This window comes from Nannobrachium achirus (genome assembly GCF_963921795.1).
Source record: "Nannobrachium achirus genome assembly, chromosome: 4".
NCBI classification, from domain to species: domain Eukaryota; kingdom Metazoa; phylum Chordata; class Actinopteri; order Myctophiformes; family Myctophidae; genus Nannobrachium; species Nannobrachium achirus.
In genome coordinates, this window is record NC_137813.1 from 6,219,715 (window position 1) to 6,242,624 (window position 22,910).

The 22,910-nt window shown below is 45.6% G+C and overlaps 1 protein-coding gene across 1 annotated transcript in view; it reads left to right on the forward strand.

The window, feature by feature from the left end:
• tbl3 (transducin beta like 3) overlaps positions 1 to 22,910 on the forward strand; it is a 55,375-nt gene that overhangs the window by 1,315 nt on the left and 31,150 nt on the right. Inside the window, exons 2-11 of the mRNA XM_080724766.1 lie at positions 7,878 to 7,929; positions 8,533 to 8,628; positions 8,972 to 9,019; positions 11,192 to 11,333; positions 12,352 to 12,436; positions 12,794 to 12,964; positions 17,532 to 17,607; positions 18,821 to 18,920; positions 19,369 to 19,604; positions 21,576 to 21,717. Of these exons, the coding sequence (XP_080580892.1) occupies positions 7,878 to 7,929; positions 8,533 to 8,628; positions 8,972 to 9,019; positions 11,192 to 11,333; positions 12,352 to 12,436; positions 12,794 to 12,964; positions 17,532 to 17,607; positions 18,821 to 18,920; positions 19,369 to 19,604; positions 21,576 to 21,717 (1,148 nt within the window). The remainder of the gene's footprint in view (positions 1 to 7,877; positions 7,930 to 8,532; positions 8,629 to 8,971; positions 9,020 to 11,191; positions 11,334 to 12,351; positions 12,437 to 12,793; positions 12,965 to 17,531; positions 17,608 to 18,820; positions 18,921 to 19,368; positions 19,605 to 21,575; positions 21,718 to 22,910) is intronic.

Here is a 22,910-nt window from a genome sequence, read left to right on the forward strand (position 1 = left end):
CCCCCTGATCGCCCCCCGCTACCCCCACCTCCCCTTTTCTCGCTCCCAGACCACGCCCACCGACGCGTCTCATTGGATAGACACACACACACACACACACACACACACACACACACACACACACACACACACATACACACACCTCGTGCACACAGGACAGGAGAACAACATTTGCTGGGAGGAGAACTATTTCGCCAATTCAATAAGGTAGGCAATATAATTAATTGTATTATGTATTAAAGTAGGACTGTCATCTAAAGGGGTACTGTCACTTTAAAAAGTAATCTTAAAATATTAGTTAATATGTTTATGATGTCATTGTGGGAATGCGCAATTATAAGCCAATCAAATCAATTGACTGTACTTACTGTAGACTACTTATTGCACTGGTCAGCTGTTGTTGGGGGGCGAGGGGCAGATTACACTGACATGAGTTTCATAGTTTGAGACTATGTCAGGCCGTTTTCAGAGAGACCATGTGATCTACTGTATCATATACTATTGTAATTTCGTGGCGTGTCAGCGGGCCTTTAAGTATTATGTTTACTAGCCCTTATCCGTTCAAAGATATGAGCTCCAAAATGATGTGCAGTGTGTGGGTTATGGGATGTGCACTGTGCATACAGTATATGAGGGATGGAAAGTAACTTTAACTGGTGCTTGCATGATAATATGTAGGAGCATCAATGTAAGAAATACCTGTTTCGTTTAATGGCTCCCCCCCCCCCAGCCCGCCCGCCCACCCGCCCACGCACACACCCGCCTGCCTGCACACACACACACACACACACACACACACACACACACACACACACACACACACACACACACAGAGAGAGCTGGTTAAACATGTTGCCTCATGCTAGATGCAGAATAGATGAGCCTCAAGCTAGATGCAGAATAGATAGTAGATACACCATAAAAATGCTAATATACAGCATACGATTTGTGAAAGTGACAAACGGGCTTCACAGTTATGTTAGGTGTGTTCATATGCTAATTGTGATGCGATTTCAGATCAATTGCTCCAGCCACTGAGGAGAAACGCTGTTTCAGACAGACAGACAGACAGACAGACAGACACTCACTCACTCAGACAGACATTCGCAAAATTATAGATGTAACACACCACAATAAAGAATAAAAACGGGTTTCTGAACTTAGCCATTGTCCTTTTACATGTAGCACATATGAATTCATGTAGTTATGGACTGAAGACTCACCTTTTCAGACTCCACCTAATATAAACCACCTATAAACCCATAGCACTACTGAATCACTCAATGACCATTCATGAAGCTAGTTGGCATTTGTTTTTAGGTTTTTTAGAATCCCTTTTTCTTTACTGATCATATTGTTTTTGTAGATTGATATTCATATACATTTGTTTATTGTTGTTGATGCTCTGAAATATTATCTTGTTTATTATAGTGATGTATTATCTGCTTATTGTAAGTCGCTTTGGATTAAAAGCGTCTGCTAATTGCCTAAACTGTAGCCGAAGCGATGTAATTAAGCATCATAACAATGCCATTTGAAAATGCATCTCTTCATAACAATGTTTTTCTCGTCTGTCCTCTCAGATACGCTTCCCTAATTCCATGTGGAGACGTTCATCTTTCTCAGTATCCCAGTTTACAGGTCAGTCACAACTGGTGTATTACTGGGTTTATTCATTTCACTTTGGTTAATTTGTTGGAAGCCCATAACGAGAGTAAATGCCAGCAGAACAGTATTCCATTTTGGCAACATTTTGGTCGGCGCTACCCACACGTTTGGCTGTGTAGCTCATGCCTTGAATGCCTGCCATGCTTACAAGCTGTACCTCGTTGTAAAGGTGACGAATCAACGATAAAAATGATATAGAACCTTTAAAGGGGAGATATAATGGACCGAAGTCAAGTTTCCTTTCTTTTTGTGCTGAGTTTATATTTAATAACATAATTCCATTTATATTTTTATAGAGATACTTGCCACCAGGGTTTGACTATCATGTGTGCTCCGTTGAGGAGACACAGACGGAATACGACCACCCTGCAGTCAGCGCTACCATACGTCTCACATTGAAGACCGAACGGGAAGCAAGCGAGTGGATTCTGAAGACACGCTGCACCCCTGTGACCTGGAGGAAAAACCACAGACAACTATCAAAAGGAGCAAAGACTATCTGTACTGTAAGAAACCATCATCACTACCTAACTAATTAATTACGAGTAGGGCATTCACCAAATATTAGAATATTCGAATATCAAAGTCACTATTCAACGTTGTTTACTGAAGTCAAATATTTTTCTCTTTAAAAAATGTATAGTTTATAAAGCTTGGCTAGATAGGAAGTCATAAGAATGAGTTACTCAATGCCCCTGGTGGATGAATTTGTTAATGCTCTATACCAGGGGTTCTCAAACCTTTTTGGCCGTGACCCCCAAAAATAAACATATTTGAACTGGGGACCCCCACCCTGACAAGCACTTGGAATTGTAGGTATTACATTTAATGTGACTCGGTTCCGCAGATAAATAGTGTGAAAATAGCCGATCTACATGCTCATTGGTTGCATGTAGATCGTCTATTTTCACAATGTTCGCCTCTTGCTTACTTAATATTTGACAGTTTGGCCAGTCCTGTAGAATATTCGACTATTCAAATACTTTGAGGTTGAATAATTTGAATACTAAAAATCACTATTCGTGAATGCCCTACGACTGAGACACAATTATTATTGTAGTACAATGTGTTAATGTGATATGTAAATATGTTTCAGATTCTCTGCAACTGTCAGCACAATGTGACGGAGCGGTCAGCCACAGCAGGCACCAGACCCACGTCCAAAAACACCGGCTGTCCAGCTAAAATGACCGTGACCGTGAAGTGCATCACTGAACCCGTAGGCGGCAGAAAGTCACGGTGAGTTTGTAGATTCCAAATAAGTGCTTTAATAAGTGCTTTAAAACCCATTTAGGCCTAGAATTATTGAATGCTTTAACCAGTGAAAAATAGCAGATATACAAGCTGCGAGCTTGTAGATCTGCTATTTTTGAAAAAGTCGTGAAAATGTGTGCAAATCTTTGAATATATGTATTTTCAAAGCGAACGTTTGTAACTAAAATTTTGCTTCTGGGGGGTCCCTGGAACTAAATATTTTGAGATGCGGGTCCGTGGCCAAATATATATAATTTTGGGGGTCCTTGACATGAAAAGGTTTGAGAACCACATAGTAGTCTCTCAAGAACAGACTAACTGAGCTCCAGTTAAGTGAAAAGGACCTTTTCTTTGACAATGGCTAGCCAGATTGCTGACATAGAAACATAGGTTTTTAAAAAAAATAAAAAACCTTAGAAGGATTCAAAAGACACTTAAAAAATTCGAATTTTCATGATTTTTCAAAAAATAGCAGATCTACAAGCTCGCAGCGCGGCACTCGGTGCCGCGCTGTGAGCTTGTATATCTGCTATTTTTCAATAGTTAAAGCATAAAACAATGATGCACAATAATGTGTACTCGTTGTAAATGGGTTAATTCAAATGCAACTATTCCACAAAGGTTAACATGTTTTGCGCTGATTGTCTTTTGATTTTATTTTGTGACGTTTGTCTCAGGACTAAGGACCAACACATGCCACAGTATCCGACCGTCATAACGCTAAAGAACATCCATAACCACGACATATATGCAGCGGACATAATGAAACACAGAGATGTCGGGCCAAAGGCCATCGCCACGTTAACCAGATACTTTGAAGAAGGCTGCAGTCCATCTTCTGCCCTAGCCAACCTCAATGCTGAGATCCAAGCGGAGTGCGGTGACGACTATGTGTACGTTGCCGCCGACAGAGCCACCTGCCCCGACCTTGGGTTTTGCCGCAGGTAAGCATTCTGCACATTTTTAAGATTAAGAGTTTAGTTGACCCTCCGTTTGGTGTGAATGTAGGGCTGTCACAATTATTACATAATCGTCTAATCGCAATTATTTGACATACTTGCAATTATTTTGTCATAATTGTCATAATCGTGAATGTTGAAAAATGTTCCTACATTTTCAAACATTTTCAGAAATAGTGGAAATAGCCGATCTACTTGTAGATCGGCTATTTCCACTATCAATGTTATTTTCTAAGTAGTAAAGTTGTCAAATATGTCAGTAATTTATTTGTGTATTTAGGTTCTGTGTCATATCTACCATGCCTAAAAGCCAAACAGAAATGTAATTGTCAACGACAAAAACACAATTAAATTGTTAATCGCAATTATTTGAGTGACAATTAATCGTCATGTAAAATGTCATGATCGTGACAGCCCAGTGAATGACAATGAACAGATTAATACGTTTCAGTCAGGCCTACTCTGAATTTCAGCTGTCTTTCAGATAAATAATGAAATATTTATCAGGCGTTGTACTTGTACCTATAATCGTTGCCCATGTTTTTTTGCACAGGCTGCACAAAAGGCTGTTTCCAAAGGAATATGGCGTGAGGAGGAGGACGAGGTCAATCATGCGTGCTGCCCATGAGGAACAAGTTGAGCAGTACGACTGCGAAGAGGCAGACCCTGAGAATTCCTCAGAAGAGGGTAAGAGAAATACATTTGCTGGTTACAAGTACTTAATTACATGTAAAACCATGATGTTATCAAATATGGAATTATCAGCCTGTCGTGTCCATATACGCCATAATGACCGCGCAGCTTTATGTACAGTTTTATGTACCGTGGTTAGGTAATCACAGTCTGGGAGCTCGGAACTACCCTTTCTTTTTGGATAAAAATTTGTTTAGAGTGTTTTCCAACTCGTTGTTGCGGCAGTCCAGCGATCGCTACGCCACCTTTATAGGACCTCATCTCGGAGCACAACAGTATGCAGCGACGGTTGAGGTTCTATATGGGGCTAGGCTGAGGTTGGACATTATGTGGGAGCCTACTGTGCACTGGTTGTGTTGTAAAGTTTCACCTGTTTTAACAGAGACGCCAGACACACCGGAGCACCGCAGCGCAGTGATCAATGACCTGTGTAGAGCCACGTCTTCCTTGGTAAACAATCCAGCGGTCCCTACTCGCGACATCGCCGATCTTCTCAAGCGGACACAAGATGTTCTCGCTGCAGCTGCGGCCTCTGGCTCTCCTAAAGGAGCGTCAGCCGTCAGACGAGGAGCGAAACGATCGGGCCGAATCGTTAAACGTCAGCCGGGTTCAGCTGGCCGTCGAGCGCCCGGCGGTGGGTCGTGTAAGAGGCGTCGATCTCTGGCAGCTCTGTCACAGTCACAGAGCAGCTAGCAGCACTGACCATCCCTGCTCTGACAACAAGAAACAGAGACTATTAGCACTAGAGATGGGACGATAAGCGATATTATCTTTTATCGTGATAAAAAACACTCACGATAATCGTATCGAGGAGATTTAATTTATTGTGATATCGTCCTCCGTCATGCACTCGGATCGATTCACCTATTATTTGCCGAGCTGCATATCCGTTGCCATTTAAACCCTCTATAATTGGTAAAACCTACTTATTATATACATACTTGATGCAGTCTGTTTCACTCTCTATCAAAAGTCTTTGCCAACAAATAGCAGATCTACAAGCTCACAACGAGCTTGTAGATCTGCTATTTTTTTGGCAAATGTCCCACCCCAGGATAACATTGTAAATCGCGATTTCTTTTGTCACAATCACCGTGATATGAAATGTTCATATCGTCCCATCCCTAATTTCCACACCACACTTTGGCAGATTCTGTGGAAGATAATCACCCGCATCCCAACCAGTAATGGTGTGATGATGTGGAGTCAGCATTACAAGTGAATAGGAGTGAATTATTCTGCCTGCCCTTTCCGCTTCTTTTTCACTAGGGATGGGACCATATGAAAATGTCATATCACGATTATTGTGACAAAAGAAAGTTCGATTTACGATGTTATCGCGATAATCAAAATCCATTATCCTGGGGCGGAACATATGCCAAAAAATAGCAGATCTACAAGCTCACAACGTGTCGCAACGCGACGCGTTGTGAGCTTGTAGGTCGGCTATTTTTTGGCAAAGAGATTTGATATAGAGTGAACAAAAAGACTGTATCAAGTACGTATATAAGTACCTTTTACCAATTATAGAGGGTTTAAGTGGTATCGGATATGCAGCTCGGCAAATAAAAGGTGAATTGATCCTAGTGCATGACAGAGGACGATATCACGATAAATTCAATCTCCACAATAAATTATCGTGAGTGTTTTTTATCACGATAAACGATAATATCGCATATTGTCCCATCCCTATTTTTCACATTGTGACACTGCTGCTGAAGATACTTAATTTTATTGTACAGTATATTTGTGCTGAACTGTGAGTGTATATTATAAACTTGTTAAGTGTGCCCTCTGCTCCTTGTGCAAGTTTGGTGTGTTTGAATGTGTCACTCTACACTGCCACTTTATTTTGAGTTGAATCTTTTTTTTTGTTTTTTTGTTTTTTTGTTGCACTGCCCTGGTATAACAGTTGTAACTGCACATTCATTATTACCGTGAATTGTACATTAAAGTGTATCAAAACTGAAGTAATGTCCCCTCATTTATGTTCGTATACTATGTATACTATTGTAGTACTTTTTAGTCCCACACTGCCCAAACTGCATTGACCCTGGTGGCTGGTGTGAAGTCCCACCCTGCATCACACTGATGATTCTACATTACACTGGTGTACTGCATAGACGGTATACAGCTAAAATGTGAAATGACAATGTTTTTTGATGGGTTAAAGGTATATTTCACTTTAAAAAAAACTTTTGGTCCTTTTATCGTCTAATCAGGCTTTTATGAACAGCCTGAACAGTTTTTAATTTGCTTCGTTCGTGAGCTGGCCGTGTTTTTCGATGACCTTTTTCATTTATTTTTAATAATTCTTTATTGTATTTTTTTCCCATTAAGAATTATATATATATATATATAAAAAAAACATGAACAAAGTTATTGGCCTGCTCACGTATTAGGAGGGTAGTACGAGTCACCAGAAAAAAATAATTGGTGTTTTTAATTAATCTATCATGGTTAAAATAGTTTAAAGTTACAATGGGTGGAGGAGGAGGACTGGTAACATTTATATCAAATATCTAAATATTGAATCAAGCTAATTAAAAACTGTTCAGGGTGTTCATGAAAGCCTGATTAGACGATTTAAGTTAAATGTCCCTTTAAGTCTTACAGTAGGCTAGGTCCAGGGGGTCCCCAGCTAAATGACAGTCAGGAACCAAATGGACCCTTTAATATGGATATGTAACTCAGAGAGTTACATTTGTACACTCAAAGAGTTAATTTAACATTGATTTTACAATATAGATTGGGGTCTCAGAAATACCATTAATTAATGGGGGTTCGTAAAATCTTAACATTAAAATGGTTGAGAAGAATCACTGCTAAAGCCCTAATTAAAAATCTTCTCTTATGGGGGTCCCTGGCTTATCTTTTCAAATGGGGGTCTGTGGGCTGAGAAGTGTCAATTTGGGTGGTCCTTCACATGAAAAGGTTTGAGAACCACTGCCAACTTTTGATGTCACTCCATCAGCATTTAATTGACCACGTTTAAAACAATTTTAGATTTTGAAATAAAAATCCTCTCTCACACTTCTGCCTAGAATGTAACTTTATAAGAACCAACCCAAGTCTATGATTAATAAATGAAAATGACAATATCTCTTATTTTCTTCAGAGATAGATATAAATATACTGGCGAATATTATTTCCAAAAACAATGTAGCTAGCCTATATAACGGCGGGGGGACTTATGACCTTGGTCTTGAGGATGCCTGAATCATCTGCCATGGTGTCATAGCATAGCATCTGCATTTCAGTGTGATTAAATCGTATGTCCTCTGTCTGTCTGTTCCCTTCTAGCTATGCTGCTTCCAGCAAGATAGAACCCTTTTATAAAGGAGGAAAAGTGCAGGTGAGCTGTTTGACTTGCATTTTTAAATATCTACAGTGTCCTGTTTGGTTATAAATGCATCCAAAAGTGTCCATATATCCAACCTAATGGACCACTGTGTTTCTCAAAGTGGGGATCAGTTTGATTTCACTGATATTTTACTTTTAGAAGTGGACCAGTCCAGAAGTTATCACATAGGTACATAGAGCATCGCAGCGGAAGTGGTTTCCTGGGGTCACTTAATATTCCCCATTCATTTTCGCCATAGACTTTACAAAAATATTTATAACAATTATGTTAAGCCTAGAACCAAGCCATCCAGGATGGCAGTGAATCATGACCATGAAACCTTTGTTTGATCCTATGTGAAAACATATTTTAATATTACATTATTTGATATACTACATTTAATTACTACCCTTAGTTTAGCGATTTTCAAAATGTTCTTTTCATAGAAACAAAGGTTGTATGGTCATGATTCACTGCCGATCAATAGCCGATCTACAAGCTCACAATGATCTGATATTTGTGGCTAAAGTCGGTGTATTTTTACACACCAAGACGAGGGTCCTTGACGTGAAGCAGTTTGATTTTTAATTCTACATGTTCTGTGCTCCTCTTCAGATCAGCACGGATGAGAAGTACATCTTCTGCATGTGTGGCTCCCGCGTCAATGTGCTGGAGATCAGCTCAGGGAAGATCGTCCACAGCATCGAGCAGGTGAGTCCCAAATACCAAATGATAAACATGTGGTGGCTTGGAGTTTTACATTTTTTACATTTAAATTTTACAGAACAGTTTTCTATTGATTGCAATTATTTCATTAAAACAATGTTTAAGCAATCTATACTTTAATACAGATTAGGCTTCAATGAATGCATTTTAAAATATACTTTTTTATGCTGTTTTTAATCTAATAATTACCAACAATGAAAAGCTGTCCAGTAAAAAAACAAAGAAAAAAGTTACTTACGCCCTTTGCACTCCAAGCCTTGATATACTGTACCTTGTTCGTTCCACTGTAATATCTCGTTACACTGTAATAACATTATTATTATTACAGGATGATCAAGAGGACATCACGTCGTTTGCGCTCAGCTGTGATGATGAGGTGAGCAAACACAGTAGAAACAACAAGCCACTCTGCTTCTAAAGCCTCATTCATTTAATCCATAGTAAGACGGTGTCAAAAAGAACAGACCTACAAGCTAACGACACGGTACATGGTAAATGGTGCGTGTATATAGCGCTGCATGTATATAGCGCCTTTAGCGCTTTACAGAGATTGTGCATTACATTCACCCATTCACACACACATTCATACACCGATGGCAGAGGAAACCATGCAAGGCACCAACCTGCTCACCGGGAGCAACTAGGGGTTCAGAGTCTTGCTCAAGGACTCTTCCACACTAACTCTGGGGGAGCCTGGGAAGTTGGAACCCTCCGTGTTCGAATGGCGGTTTCTCTACCCCTGAGCCACTGCCGCCCACACGTTGTTAGCTTGTAGATCTGTTTTTTTGGCATAGATTATACATATTTTTCTTTTAAAGAGCTATCATATTGCATCATCCTCATGGTGTGTGTGTGTGTGTGTGATGTCCAGATGTTGGTGACAGCCAGCAAGGCTCTAGTACTGAAGCAGTGTGTGTGTGTGTGTTATCCAGATGTTGGTGACAGCCAGCAAGGCTCTAGTACTGAAGCAGTGTGTGTGTGTGTGTGTGTGTGTGTGTGTGTGTGTGTGTGTGTGTCCAGATGTTGGTGACAGCCAGCAAGGCTCTAGTACTGAAGCAGTGTGTGTGTGTGTGTGTGTGTGTGTGTGTGTGTGTGTGTGTGTGTGTGTGTGTGTGTGTGTGTGTGTGTGTGTGTGTGTGTGTGTGTGTGTGTGTGTGTGTGTGTGTGTGTGTGTGTCCAGATGTTGGTGACAGCCAGCAAGGCTCTAGTACTGAAGCAGTGTGTGTGTGTGTGTGTGTGTTATCCAGATGTTGGTGACGGCCAGCAAGGCTCTAGTACTGAAGCAGTGTGTGTGTGTGTGTGTGTGTGTGTGTGTGTGTGTGTGTGTGTGTGTGTCCAGATGTTGGTGACAGCCAGCAAGGCTCTAGTACTGAAGCAGTGTGTGTGTGTGTGTGTGTGTGTGTGTTATCCAGATGTTGGTGACGGCCAGCAAGGCTCTAGTACTGAAGCAGTGTGTGTGTGTGTGTGTGTGTGTGTGTGTGTGTGTCCAGATGTTGGTGACAGCCAGCAAGGCTCTAGTACTGAAGCAGTGTGTGTGTGTGTGTGTGTGTGTGTGTGTGTGTGTGTGTGTGTGTGTGTGTGTGTGTGTGTGTGTTATCCAGATGTTGGTGACGGCCAGCAAGGCTCTAGTACTGAAGCAGTGTGTGTGTGTGTGTGTGTGTGTGTGTGTGTGTGTGTGTGTGTGTGTGTGTGTTATCCAGATGTTGGTGACAGCCAGCAAGGCTCTAGTACTGAAGGAGTGTGTGTGTGTGTGTGTGTGTGTGTGTGTGTGTGTGTGTGTGTGTGTGTGTGTGTGTGTGTGTGTGTGTGTGTGTGTGTGTGTGTGTGTGTGTGTGTGTGTGTGTGTGTGTCCAGATGTTGGTGACAGCCAGCAAGGCTCTAGTACCGAAGCAGTGTGTGTGTTATCCAGATGTTGGTGACAGCCAGCAAGGCTCTAGTACTGAAGCAGTGTGTGTGTGTGTGTGTGTGTGTGTGTGTGTGTGTGTGTGTGTGTGTGTGTGTGTGTCCAGATGTTGGTGACAGCCAGCAAGGCTCTAGTACCGAAGCAGTGTGTGTGTTATCCAGATGTTGGTGACAGCCAGCAAGGCTCTAGTACTGAAGCAGTGTGTGTGTGTGTGTGTGTGTGTGTGTGTGTGTGTGTGTGTGTGTGTGTGTGTGTGTGTGTGTGTGTGTGTGTGTGTGTGTGATGTGTGTGTGTGTGTGTGTGTGTGTGTGTGTGTGTGTGTGTGTGTGTGTCCAGATGTTGGTGACAGCCAGCAAGGCTCTAGTACCGAAGCAGTGTGTGTGTTATCCAGATGTTGGTGACAGCCAGCAAGGCTCTAGTACTGAAGCAGTGTGTGTGTGTGTGTGTGTGTGTGTGTGTGTGTGTGTGTGTTATCCAGATGTTGGTGACAGCCAGCAAGGCTCTAGTACTGATTGAAGCAGTGTGTGTGTGTGTGTGTGTGTGTGTGTGTGTGTGTGTGTGTGTGTGTGTGTGTGTGTGTGTGTGTGTGTGTGTGTGTGTGTGTGTGTGTGTGTGTGTGTGTGTGTGTGTGTGTGTGTTATCCAGATGTTGGTGACAGCCAGCAAGGCTCTAGTACTGAAGCAGTGGGACTGGAGGCAGGCTGCGGTCACTCGCTCCTGGAAGGCCATCCACAACGTACCCATCGCCAGCATGACCTTCGACCCCACCTCCACGCTCCTGGCCACAGGTCAGCTGACCCCAGAGAGCCAATCACCTGGGCTATACTCTACTTACTGTGTGTGTGTGTGTGTGTGTGTGTGTGTGCAATGCATGATGTGTGACATCATAGGTCTTCAGCAGGTGAAAAGTTTCTTGTTCCAGTCATTTATCATAAAGTAAAAGTAACCCTTGGACCTTAGTGCAGGACCCTATCTCCTGTTTCCTTAGTGCGTGAGGCAGCTTGATGTACAAGTACACCTCCTGGATGCCATTATTGTTTTTGTACACAATGCCTTGTCGGCCGGGCTTATGATTGGCTTAAACAGAGGTAGGGAGTGCCGCTTGAGCCAGGCGTTGCTGAGTCGGCTCAAGCGGACTTCGCAACGCTCGACACAGCGACTCGCTCACTCGATGGTGTCTCACATGGATCAAGTCCGCTTGAGACAGCGTGCATCCGTCATCTCCACCGAAAACAAGCAATTCCTTACAAGGCACTGTGTATGAAAACAATAATCGTCCCCTGGACATGACGCTAGTATATCGCAGGGACTTACCCCCAACCCAACCCTTGATGCTGAGTGCCAAGCAGGGAGGCACTGGGTCCCATTTGTTTCAGAGTCTTTGGTATGACCTGACCGGGGATCGAACCCCAACCTCCCAGTCTCATGGCGGACACTCTAACCACAAGCCCACTGAGCTGGTGTTCATTTACCATAGCTTTGTTTTATGGGCTCAGCTGGAGATTGTAACCACAAAAGCAAAATTACACGTTCACATGTGTTTCCTAATGCACATTCTTTGCAACAATCCCTCATATGTGGCTACATACTGTATATTATGTACCTCCATTTTTGACAGTTCAACAATAAAAGGTACATGACATCAGTGCACTGGACCGGTACCTAATTGGGAATTTAAAAATGATACACAATTAAAAATGGAACAAACAGAACAATGTCTTAAATTACCCCAAGCATTATGTTCTGTAAACCAAGTTTTCATATCTGTTAATGTTATTTACTGTATTATGTTCTGTTGTGTTGCAGGTGGCTGTGATGGAACCATTAAGATGTGGGACGTCATAAAGCAGTACTGCACTCACAACCTTAAAGGCTCTTCTGGTGTAGTAAAGTAAGTCTAATCTTAAATCTGAGACCGTAAGTGTCTTAGCTAAAAGGCATTCTTTTTCCGTTATTCAAAAATTCAAAAATAACAAATCTACCAGCTTGTTGAGCATCACTTTGTGCCGCACTACGAGCTGGTTGATCTGCAAATCCTTTCTTTGCTTCTGCGGGTACCTGGAACAACATTTTTTAGATGGAGGTCTGCGGCCAAATGCATATCATTTTGGGTGTCCTTGACATGAAAAAGTTTGTGAATCACCGCCGACATAGAAACATGGTTTTTCAGAAAACTGTTTGGATTCGGAAGGCATTTGTAGAATGTGTTCAGATATCATACTAAGTGTTGTTGTTGTGTTGTGTCCAGCCTGGTGCAGTTCCACCCAGACATCTCCTTGCTGCAGCTGTTCTCCTCGTCCCAGGACTGTGGCATCAGGCTGTGGGACCTGCGCTCAGGGCAGTGTGTGTCCGTCCTGCAGGTCCACTACAGCGCCGTCACCTCCCTGGTGTTCAGCCCAGACGGGGACACCATGCTCAGGTAGGATTAGAGCACCGTCACCTCCCTGGTGTTCAGCCCAGACGGGGACACCATGCTCAGGTAGGGTTAGAGCACCGTCACCTCCCTGGTGTTCAGCCCAGACGGGGACACCATGCTCAGGTAGGATTAGAGCACCGTCACCTCCCTGGTGTTCAGCCCAGACGGGGACACCATGCTCAGGTAGGGTTAGAGCACCGTCACCTCCCTGGTGTTCAGCCCAGACGGGGACACCATGCTCAGGTAGGATTAGAGCACCGTCACCTCCCTGGTGTTCAGCCCTGATGGGGACACCATGCTCAGGTAGGATTAGAGCACCGTCACCTCCCTGGTGTTCAGCCCAGACGGGGACACCATGCTCAGGTAGGGTTAGAGCACCGTCACCTCCCTGGTGTTCAGCCCAGACGGGGACACCATGCTCAGGTAGGATTAGAGCACCGTCACCTCCCTGGTGTTCAGCCCAGACGGGGACACCATGCTCAGGTAGGGTTAGAGCACCGTCACCTCCCTGGTGTTCAGCCCAGACGGGGACACCATGCTCAGGTAGGATTAGAGCACCGTCACCTCCCTGGTGTTCAGCCCAGACGGGGACACCATGCTCAGGTAGGATTAGAGCACCGTCACCTCCCTGGTGTTCAGCCCAGACGGGGACACCATGCTCAGGTAGGGTTAGAGCACCGTCACCTCCCTGGTGTTCAGCCCAGACGGGGACACCATGCTCAGGTAGGATTAGAGCACCGTCACCTCCCTGGTGTTCAGCCCAGACGGGGACACCATGCTCAGGTAGGATTAGAGCACCGTCACCTCCCTGGTGTTCAGCCCAGACGGGGACACCATGCTCAGGTAGGGTTAGAGCACCGTCACCTCCCTGGTGTTCAGCCCAGACGGGGACACCATGCTCAGGTAGGATTAGAGCACCGTCACATCCCTGGTGTTCAGCCCAGACGGGGACACCATGCTCAGGTAGGATTAGAGCACCGTCACCTCCCTGGTGTTCAGCCCAGACGGGGACACCATGCTCAGGTAGGGTTAGAGCACCGTCACCTCCCTGGTGTTCAGCCCAGACGGGGACACCATGCTCAGGTAGGATTAGAGCACCGTCACCTCCCTGGTGTTCAGCCCAGACGGGGACACCATGCTCAGGTAGGGTTAGAGCACCGTCACCTCCCTGGTGTTCAGCCCAGACGGGGACACCATGCTCAGGTAGGGTTAGAGCACCGTCACCTCCCTGGTGTTCAGCCCCGACGGGGACACCATGCTCAGGTAGGATTAGAGCACCGTCACCTCCCTGGTGTTCAGCCCAGACGGGGACACCATGCTCAGGTAGGGTTAGAGCACCGTCACCTCCCTGGTGTTCAGCCCAGACGGGGACACCATGCTCAGGTAGGGTTAGAGCACCGTCACCTCCCTGGTGTTCAGCCCAGACGGGGACACCATGCTCAGGTAGGATTAGAGCACCGTCACCTCCCTGGTGTTCAGCCCAGACGGGGACACCATGCTCAGGTAGGATTAGAGCAGAGACACCATGCTCAGGTAGGATTAGAGCAGAGACACCATGCTCAGGTAGGATTAGAGCAGAGACACCATGCTCAGGTAGGATTAGAGCAGAGACACCATGCTCAGGTAGGATTAGAGCAGAGACACCATGCTCAGGTAGGATTAGAGCAGAGACACCATGCTCAGGTAGGATTAGAGCAGAGACACCATGCTCAGGTAGGATTAGAGCAGAGACACCATGCTCAGGTAGGATTAGAGCAGAGACACCATGCTCAGGTAGGATTAGAGCAGAGACACCATGCTCAGGTAGGATTAGAGCAGAGGACACCATGCTCAGGTAGGATTAGAGCAGAGACACCATGCTCAGGTAGGATTAGAGCAGAGGACACCATGCTCAGGTAGGATTAGAGCAGAGGACACCATGCTCAGGTAGGATTAGAGCAGAGGACACCATGCTCAGGTAGGATTAGAGCCCTGACGGGGACACCATGCTCAGGTAGGATTAGAGCAGAGACACCATGCTCAGGTAGGATTAGAGCAGAGACACCATGCTCAGGTAGGGTTAGAGCAGAGACACCATGCTCAGGTAGGATTAGAGCCCAGACGGGGACACCATGCTCAGGTAGGATTAGAGCACCGTCACCTCCCTGGTGTTCAGCCCAGACGGGGACACCATGCTCAGGTAGGATTAGAGCACCGTCACCTCCCTGGTGTTCAGCCCAGACGGGGACACCATGCTCAGGTAGGGTTAGAGCACCGTCACCTCCCTGGTGTTCAGCCCAGACGGGGACACCATGCTCAGGTAGGATTAGAGCACCGTCACCTCCCTGGTGTTCAGCCCAGACGGGGACACCATGCTCAGGTAGGGTTAGAGCACCGTCACCTCCCTGGTGTTCAGCCCAGACGGGGACACCATGCTCAGGTAGGGTTAGAGCACCGTCACCTCCCTGGTGTTCAGCCCAGACGGGGACACCATGCTCAGGTAGGATTAGAGCACCGTCACCTCCCTGGTGTTCAGCCCAGACGGGGACACCATGCTCAGGTAGGGTTAGAGCACCGTCACCTCCCTGGTGTTCAGCCCAGACGGGGACACCATGCTCAGGTAGGATTAGAGCACCGTCACCTCCCTGGTGTTCAGCCCAGACGGGGACACCATGCTCAGGTAGGATTAGAGCACCGTCACCTCCCTGGTGTTCAGCCCAGACGGGGACACCATGCTCAGGTAGGGTTAGAGCACCGTCACCTCCCTGGTGTTCAGCCCAGACGGGGACACCATGCTCAGGTAGGATTAGAGCACCGTCACCTCCCTGGTGTTCAGCCCAGACGGGGACACCATGCTCAGGTAGGGTTAGAGCACCGTCACCTCCCTGGTGTTCAGCCCAGACGGGGACACCATGCTCAGGTAGGGTTAGAGCACCGTCACCTCCCTGGTGTTCAGCCCAGACGGGGACACCATGCTCAGGTAGGATTAGAGCACCGTCACCTCCCTGGTGTTCAGCCCAGACGGGGACACCATGCTCAGGTAGGATTAGAGCACCGTCACCTCCCTGGTGTTCAGCCCAGACGGGGACACCATGCTCAGGTAGGGTTAGAGCACCGTCACCTCCCTGGTGTTCAGCCCAGACGGGGACACCATGCTCAGGTAGGGTTAGAGCACCGTCACCTCCCTGGTGTTCAGCCCAGACGGGGACACCATGCTCAGGTAGGATTAGAGCACCGTCACCTCCCTGGTGTTCAGCCCAGACGGGGACACCATGCTCAGGTAGGATTAGAGCAGAGACACCATGCTCAGGTAGGATTAGAGCAGAGACACCATGCTCAGGTAGGATTAGAGCAGAGACACCATGCTCAGGTAGGATTAGAGCAGAGACACCATGCTCAGGTAGGATTAGAGCAGAGACACCATGCTCAGGTAGGATTAGAGCAGAGACACCATGCTCAGGTAGGATTAGAGCAGAGACACCATGCTCAGGTAGGATTAGAGCAGAGACACCATGCTCAGGTAGGATTAGAGCAGAGACACCATGCTCAGGTAGGATTAGAGCAGAGGACACCATGCTCAGGTAGGATTAGAGCAGAGACACCATGCTCAGGTAGGATTAGAGCAGAGGACACCATGCTCAGGTAGGATTAGAGCAGAGGACACCATGCTCAGGTAGGATTAGAGCAGAGGACACCATGCTCAGGTAGGATTAGAGCCCTGACGGGGACACCATGCTCAGGTAGGATTAGAGCAGAGACACCATGCTCAGGTAGGATTAGAGCAGAGGACACCATGCTCAGGTAGGATTAGAGCAGAGGACACCATGCTCAGGTAGGATTAGAGCAGAGGACACCATGCTCAGGTAGGATTAGAGCAGAGGACACCATGCTCAGGTAGGATTAGAGCAGAGGACACCATGCTCAGGTAGGATTAGAGCAGAGACACCATGCTCAGGTAGGATTAGAGCAGAGGACACCATGCTCAGGTAGGATCAGAGCAGAGACACCATGCTCAGGTAGGATTAGAGCAGAGGACACCATGCTCAGGTAGGATCAGAGCAGAGACACCATGCTCAGGTAGGATTAGAGCAGAGGACACCATGCTCAGGTAGGGTTAGAGCAGAAGAGCACCCATCACAGACGCTGCAGTGACACTTTTCAAGGATACAAACTATACTTTTATTACCTGCATGTAGTGGTGGGCAAAACCAGTCATTTTTGCACATAATTAATTATGGCAAGATAGAGTTAACTAGGACTGTAGGCCTCTTCACACAGTGGCCTCTTTCAATGTCCAGTTTTATGGAAGAAGGTCATTAGTTAAATATAGTGCCTTGTACTGAGTGCAGCCTGTGTTGCTCTCTTGAACATCAGTGTGTCTGCGGACACTAAATGTAGAGAATGTATGCAATGTGTCCACTATCTGGGTTTTAACACGCAACGTATAATCATACCTGATTGATTTCTTGGCACTTAGCTTTGTTCACTTTCATGTGTTCTTGTTTTGCTCTCTCTCTGTAATGCATGTTGTGGCTGTTTAGAAAAGTGTGACCCATTAGGTTTAATAACCATGTTGTGCCGGTGTTTGCAGCTCTGGCAGGGATAACGTCTGTGTGGTGTGGGATCTACAGAAGCGTGCGGCCAAGAGAACTGTACCCGTCTATGAGGTGAGACTGTTGTAACGTTTTTATGGGGTGATGAGAAGGCCAAGCCCTCTACAACAGGGGTTCTCAAACATTTTTCTAGCACGACCCCATACTATGAGGGATTTTTTTGGGCAACCCCATCAATTGAGTACCTGAGACGAATAACAGTATGAGTCCATATTTGATTTTTTTTTTTATATATATATTTTTGGATTTACCAGACTGTAAACCACAAACTAGTCATTTTTAATATGTCGGTCTTAATGTTATCTGCTCCCCTTGTCTGCTGAATATTGTTTGTATGGACTTAAGGGGGTTCCACACTAGCCGCGGTCACCGCCTCCTAGCAATTCATTTTCAACAGGAGGCGGGCGGCTTTTTCAGCCGCACAGCGAAGTTTTGGGGCGGCGAGGCGAGCGGGCGCGGCCCCGTGAAATCCCCCACGAGCGTGCTCGTTTGTGCATGCGTACGCGGGCGGTGAGAGATGGATTGTGTTCATCTTTGTGAAATAACGCGCAGCGTTTAATCACTGAACGAGTGTGTTTGTGTCTCACCGCGGTGCGGCCACCGCTGATCCTAGCGGCAGCCCCGACGGCAACCGCCTGTAGTGTGCACCTTAGACTGTTGTTCCACAAACTGCTGGAGATATACTGTTTTTCCACTTTCCATAAGTATTATGTCTTATAATTCCTAATATATATGAGTTAAGTAAAAAAAAATCTAACTCAACAAAATGAGGGGGGAGTACATTAAGACTTTAAGAGATTAAAAACTTCTAGTTTGTGGTTTGCAGTCTGGTAAATCAAAAAAATGTTTTATCCAACATTTTTAAATACAGACTTAGACTGTTATTCGTCTCAGGTACTCAATTGTTGGGGGCGGATCTGTGCGTGTGTGTTAGAGGGAGAGGACTCCGAGGAGCGTCCGTTCGCTTCACGCTGGTCGCAACAAACTCACCTTTTTTAAACGTTTCTTGATATAATATACATTTATTGTTGTTTATTGCCAATGTGCAACCCCAAAGGAACCTTCCCGTGACCCCACTTTGGGTCGGGACCCATAGTTTGAGAACCGCTGCTCTAGAACAATGTTTGTGTGTGTATTTGTCCCTTGACATGACATCACAAACAGGACCACCAACCAGTGGCGTTCAGTGGTGAATATTGTGATGTGTGCAACAGCTTCATTTCTCTCTCTCTCTCTCTCTCTCTCTCTCTCTCTCCCCCCCCTGCAGGCTGTGGAAGGCGTTGCGTTGCTCCCTGAAGACGAGGACCTCTCAGCGATCGGAGTGAAGAACAACAAGGAGATGCATTTCGTCACAGCGGGCAGCAAAGGTCCGTCTGTCTACTGTACTGACCTCACAGACACATCCACATACCGTCTGTCTACTGCACTGACCTCACAGTCTGTCTACTGCACTGACCTCACAGACAAATCCACAGAATAGTAATGGTTAAAGTCATACTATTTTTCACATACATTGCTGTATGTGTAATATGTTCTCCGCATTTGACCCATCTCTTGGATCTCTTGCATTTTACAGTCTTTAGTATGACCCTGCCCGGGGATCGAACCCCGACCTCCCAGTCTCAGGGCGGACACTCACAGAGTATTAATGTGTGTGTGTAGCAAAAGTCAAATGTCTTTGACCAGTTTTTTTTATCAAGAAAACTGTAAAAAAAAAAAGAAGGTTTTTGCAACCAACGAGGACGGCCACTTAACTCCGCTCTCTCTCTCACACACAAAAAGGTTTGATAACCCCTGTTCTATTCTCTTCTCCAGGTGTGTTGAGGGTGTGGGAGGCCAGCACGGGCCGCTGCCTCTACAGCCAGGTGATGGCGTCCTCCTCTGCCCCGGGGGGCTCCGAGGGGGGCGAGGAGGAGGGGAAGGAGGAGGACGCCGGCCCTCGCAGCCTCACCCACCTGCTGCCCATGCCCTGCTCCTCCAGGCTGGCCACCGTCACCGCAGAGCACAACATCCAGCTGTACCAGCTGCCTGCCCTCAGCACGCAGAAACAGGTCGGTGGAATAAAGCACACTGCGGTGGAATTCAGATCAATCAGTAATCATCAGAAACAGAGGAGACAAGACAATTATATTAGGTGGTGGTGGTCAGGTTTATGTAAACATGATATCATGGACAGAAGTAAAATTATCACTCTGGGCAGTGGTAAAGGAGTTCTGCCAAGAAGAATGGTCAACACTAGAGTTATACTGTGTGGCTTCAAGGCCTCTGGAACGAGCTGTACCATAACAAGATAGGCTTTAGCAAAACAACAGTTACTGAGGCCCACTGAAGGCCTCTCTACTCCTAACTATCAAGTATTAGTATCATCATACAGACCTAGATATTAATATACTCAATGAACACATGATCTAACGTCACACGTAATCAATCATGATAAATTCTAATCTACGACAACACATAGCTTACAACAGGGTTCCCCAATAGACGGCCCGTGGGCCATTTGCGGCCCGCGGGGGGCTAAAGTCTGGCCCCCACCAACCCCAGTAATAATGGTGGTATAAGAGCAGCAACAACACTAGTATATCGTTGTTGTCGGGTGGAAACCTTGTATCTCAAAATCTGTACGTTCTTTCACAAAGTAAAGCCCTGCTTCATCATATAAGGCTGTCGCACAAAAGTAGTGAAAACAGCAGATCTAGAAGCACACAACGCCTCGCGTTGCGAGGCATTGTGTGCTTTTAGATCGGCTGTTTTCACTAGTTTAAATCGTTTTTAAAATGATAATGCAAAACAAACGGTTTTGGACATACAAGATTTTCACCCGACAACGACGATATCTGAACTGTCGCTGGAGTAGCGGGAACGCCACTGTCGCCCCCTGCAATGCTGTGGCCCTCGGCTTGGTACCCTAGACATGATTCGGCCCTTGGGGAAAACTAATCGAGGAACCCTAGCTCACAATGTAAGCATTCAGCAGACGCTCCGTATCCAGCAAGGTTACAGTAAGCAAGGTAAACACCTACATTAAATGCAGAAAGACGGTGTAGTGCCTCGGTAATCTAGAATCACGGGTAAACTGAGAACCTAGCATCAGTCTAAACCACTGTTTCCCAAACAAAACATCATACCTAATAAACAAAAATACAATAGTGAACGATATAGTTAAATAGTTATCTTTATAGTTTCATGCCCAGTGGGAATGGCACTTTACAAAGAGTTTAATGTCTACTGTATTTAATTTATATACTGTATATATACAGTATATTTTCTTTTTCAACACACTGTATTGGATTGGAGCTCGGTATTGACCGATACGCGAGTTCAGAGTTTGGTGTTGATATTGGGGGAGGAAAGAATCGTTACATCTCTCCGGTTATAATGTATTTGTTGTTAGGAAGGCAAACTACACAGTACCATAGACTGTAAAATATATGGACAAACCGAAGCCATTGGTTTCTATGCAGCGCAAATGACGCATTTTGGGTCCTTGGCATGGGTGTCGCCATTATAGATTGTAAAGGCACCAGAGGATGCTATTGGCTGCCAACGGTTACGTGCAACCGCAGGGATACATGGGAGAATGTGGTCGGAGCCTCCCGAAATACAGCACACGAAAAAGAACACAGCCGGCTGGTATCAGTTTAGTTGGCCACACCCCCCGCAACTTTATCATCAATTTGAACATAAATGGGACCTTATTTTCACAAAACGCATATCATCGTGATTGAAAGGCAATTTTTAACTAGCGATAGGAACCATAAAGTATTTATGAAAATGTTAATTAAGGTTAGAAAACGAAAGAGGAAAATTAATGGGGTCCAATGGAGAACAATTCTTTTTGCGATCGGCCGGGGGGGGGGGGGACAGCGCAACTAGCGGCCAATCATAGGAAGTTTTAGTTCCGTATTGGAATCATTTTAAATCGGCAGAACTATGCCCCTGCACAGTACACACAGGCTGCTTTGCTAATAGATGGGTCTACTCTATAAGGTCATTCTTGTGTAATTTCCCTTCCCGTGCAGTTTGTGGGCTACAATGACGAGGTCCTGGACGTGAAGTTCCTAGGCCAAGGGGACAGCCATGTGGTGGTGGCCACCAACAGCTCCCAGATCAAGGTGTTCCACCTGCTGGACAACAGCTGCCAGATCCTCTACGGACACACAGGTCAGTGAGAGGCTCCCAACCATAGGATAGCAAGGTAAATAGGAGGTAAAGACACCAACGTCATTTTCGCTATCTCGCAATTCCAGCTGGCAGATTCGTTGCACCATGGGTGCCAAACTGCAGCCGGAAGTTCGCTAGAATGCACTGGAGTCAGTGGAAGTTCAGTAGAATGCACTGGAGTCAGTGGAAGTTCAGTAGAATGCACTGGAGTCAGTGGAAGTTCAGTAGAATGCACTGGAGTCAGTGGAAGTTCAGTAGAATGCACTGGAGTCAGTGGAAGTTCAGTAGAATGCACTGGAGTCAGTGGAAGCCTGTGGAGCAGCCTGGGAGCAGCTCATGATTAAACACTTATTTCTAAATAGTTGAGACCTTTATAACATACTCAGCTCAGGAAAATAAAAGAAGGCATGTCACACATTTCTTTCTGCTGTGTTGATTTTCGATGTGTGCACTGTGTCATTTTATAGCAGTATCTAAGGAGCACAAAGTATGTTTCTAGAAGTATCGCAAGACGTTTCCTGTCTGGGAACCAAATCACGCCATACTTACAGAAAAGATTATTATTTACTGTTGTTATTATTATATTTCATTATACTGTGCACATCGAAAAGCAAGTGATTGTAAAAATACCTGTGTTATGTCTTCTTTTATATTCCTGAACAGATTATATGACAAAGGTTGTTGTCGTTGGTCGTTCATAAATAGTGTTTGTTCATGAGCTGATCTAGCCGGCTCCATCAGTGTCACATATTTCATCGCACAAATGCCCGTCTTCTAGTGCCACCATGGGGTTGCTTTTTGCAGATGGTCGCTTATCTCCAGATTAGGGAGTCTTACTGTTATATTATGATTTTATAGCTTTTGCTTTGCAGAGGTTAGATATAAGTGAACAAAGGGGTTCTACAGCGCGCCTCAGCCTACACGGCTAGTCTGGTGCATCACAGGAGCAGGGACAGATGTATGCAGAGGAGAGAGACACTGGAGCTGCTCAGTCGGTTTTGACCCTTTTATTCAGGTGCCAGCATAAAGAGAAATTACTAAATATTAAATAAATATAAGTACCTACTGCAGACACAAGAGGGCGCTGGTGCATCATTTAGTGACAGCATAGCTCACACAGATTCCTCACATCATCACCTTCAAAGTGCAAGGTCATGGAGGAGGAAACCTGTCCCCCCTTAATGAAGACAAAG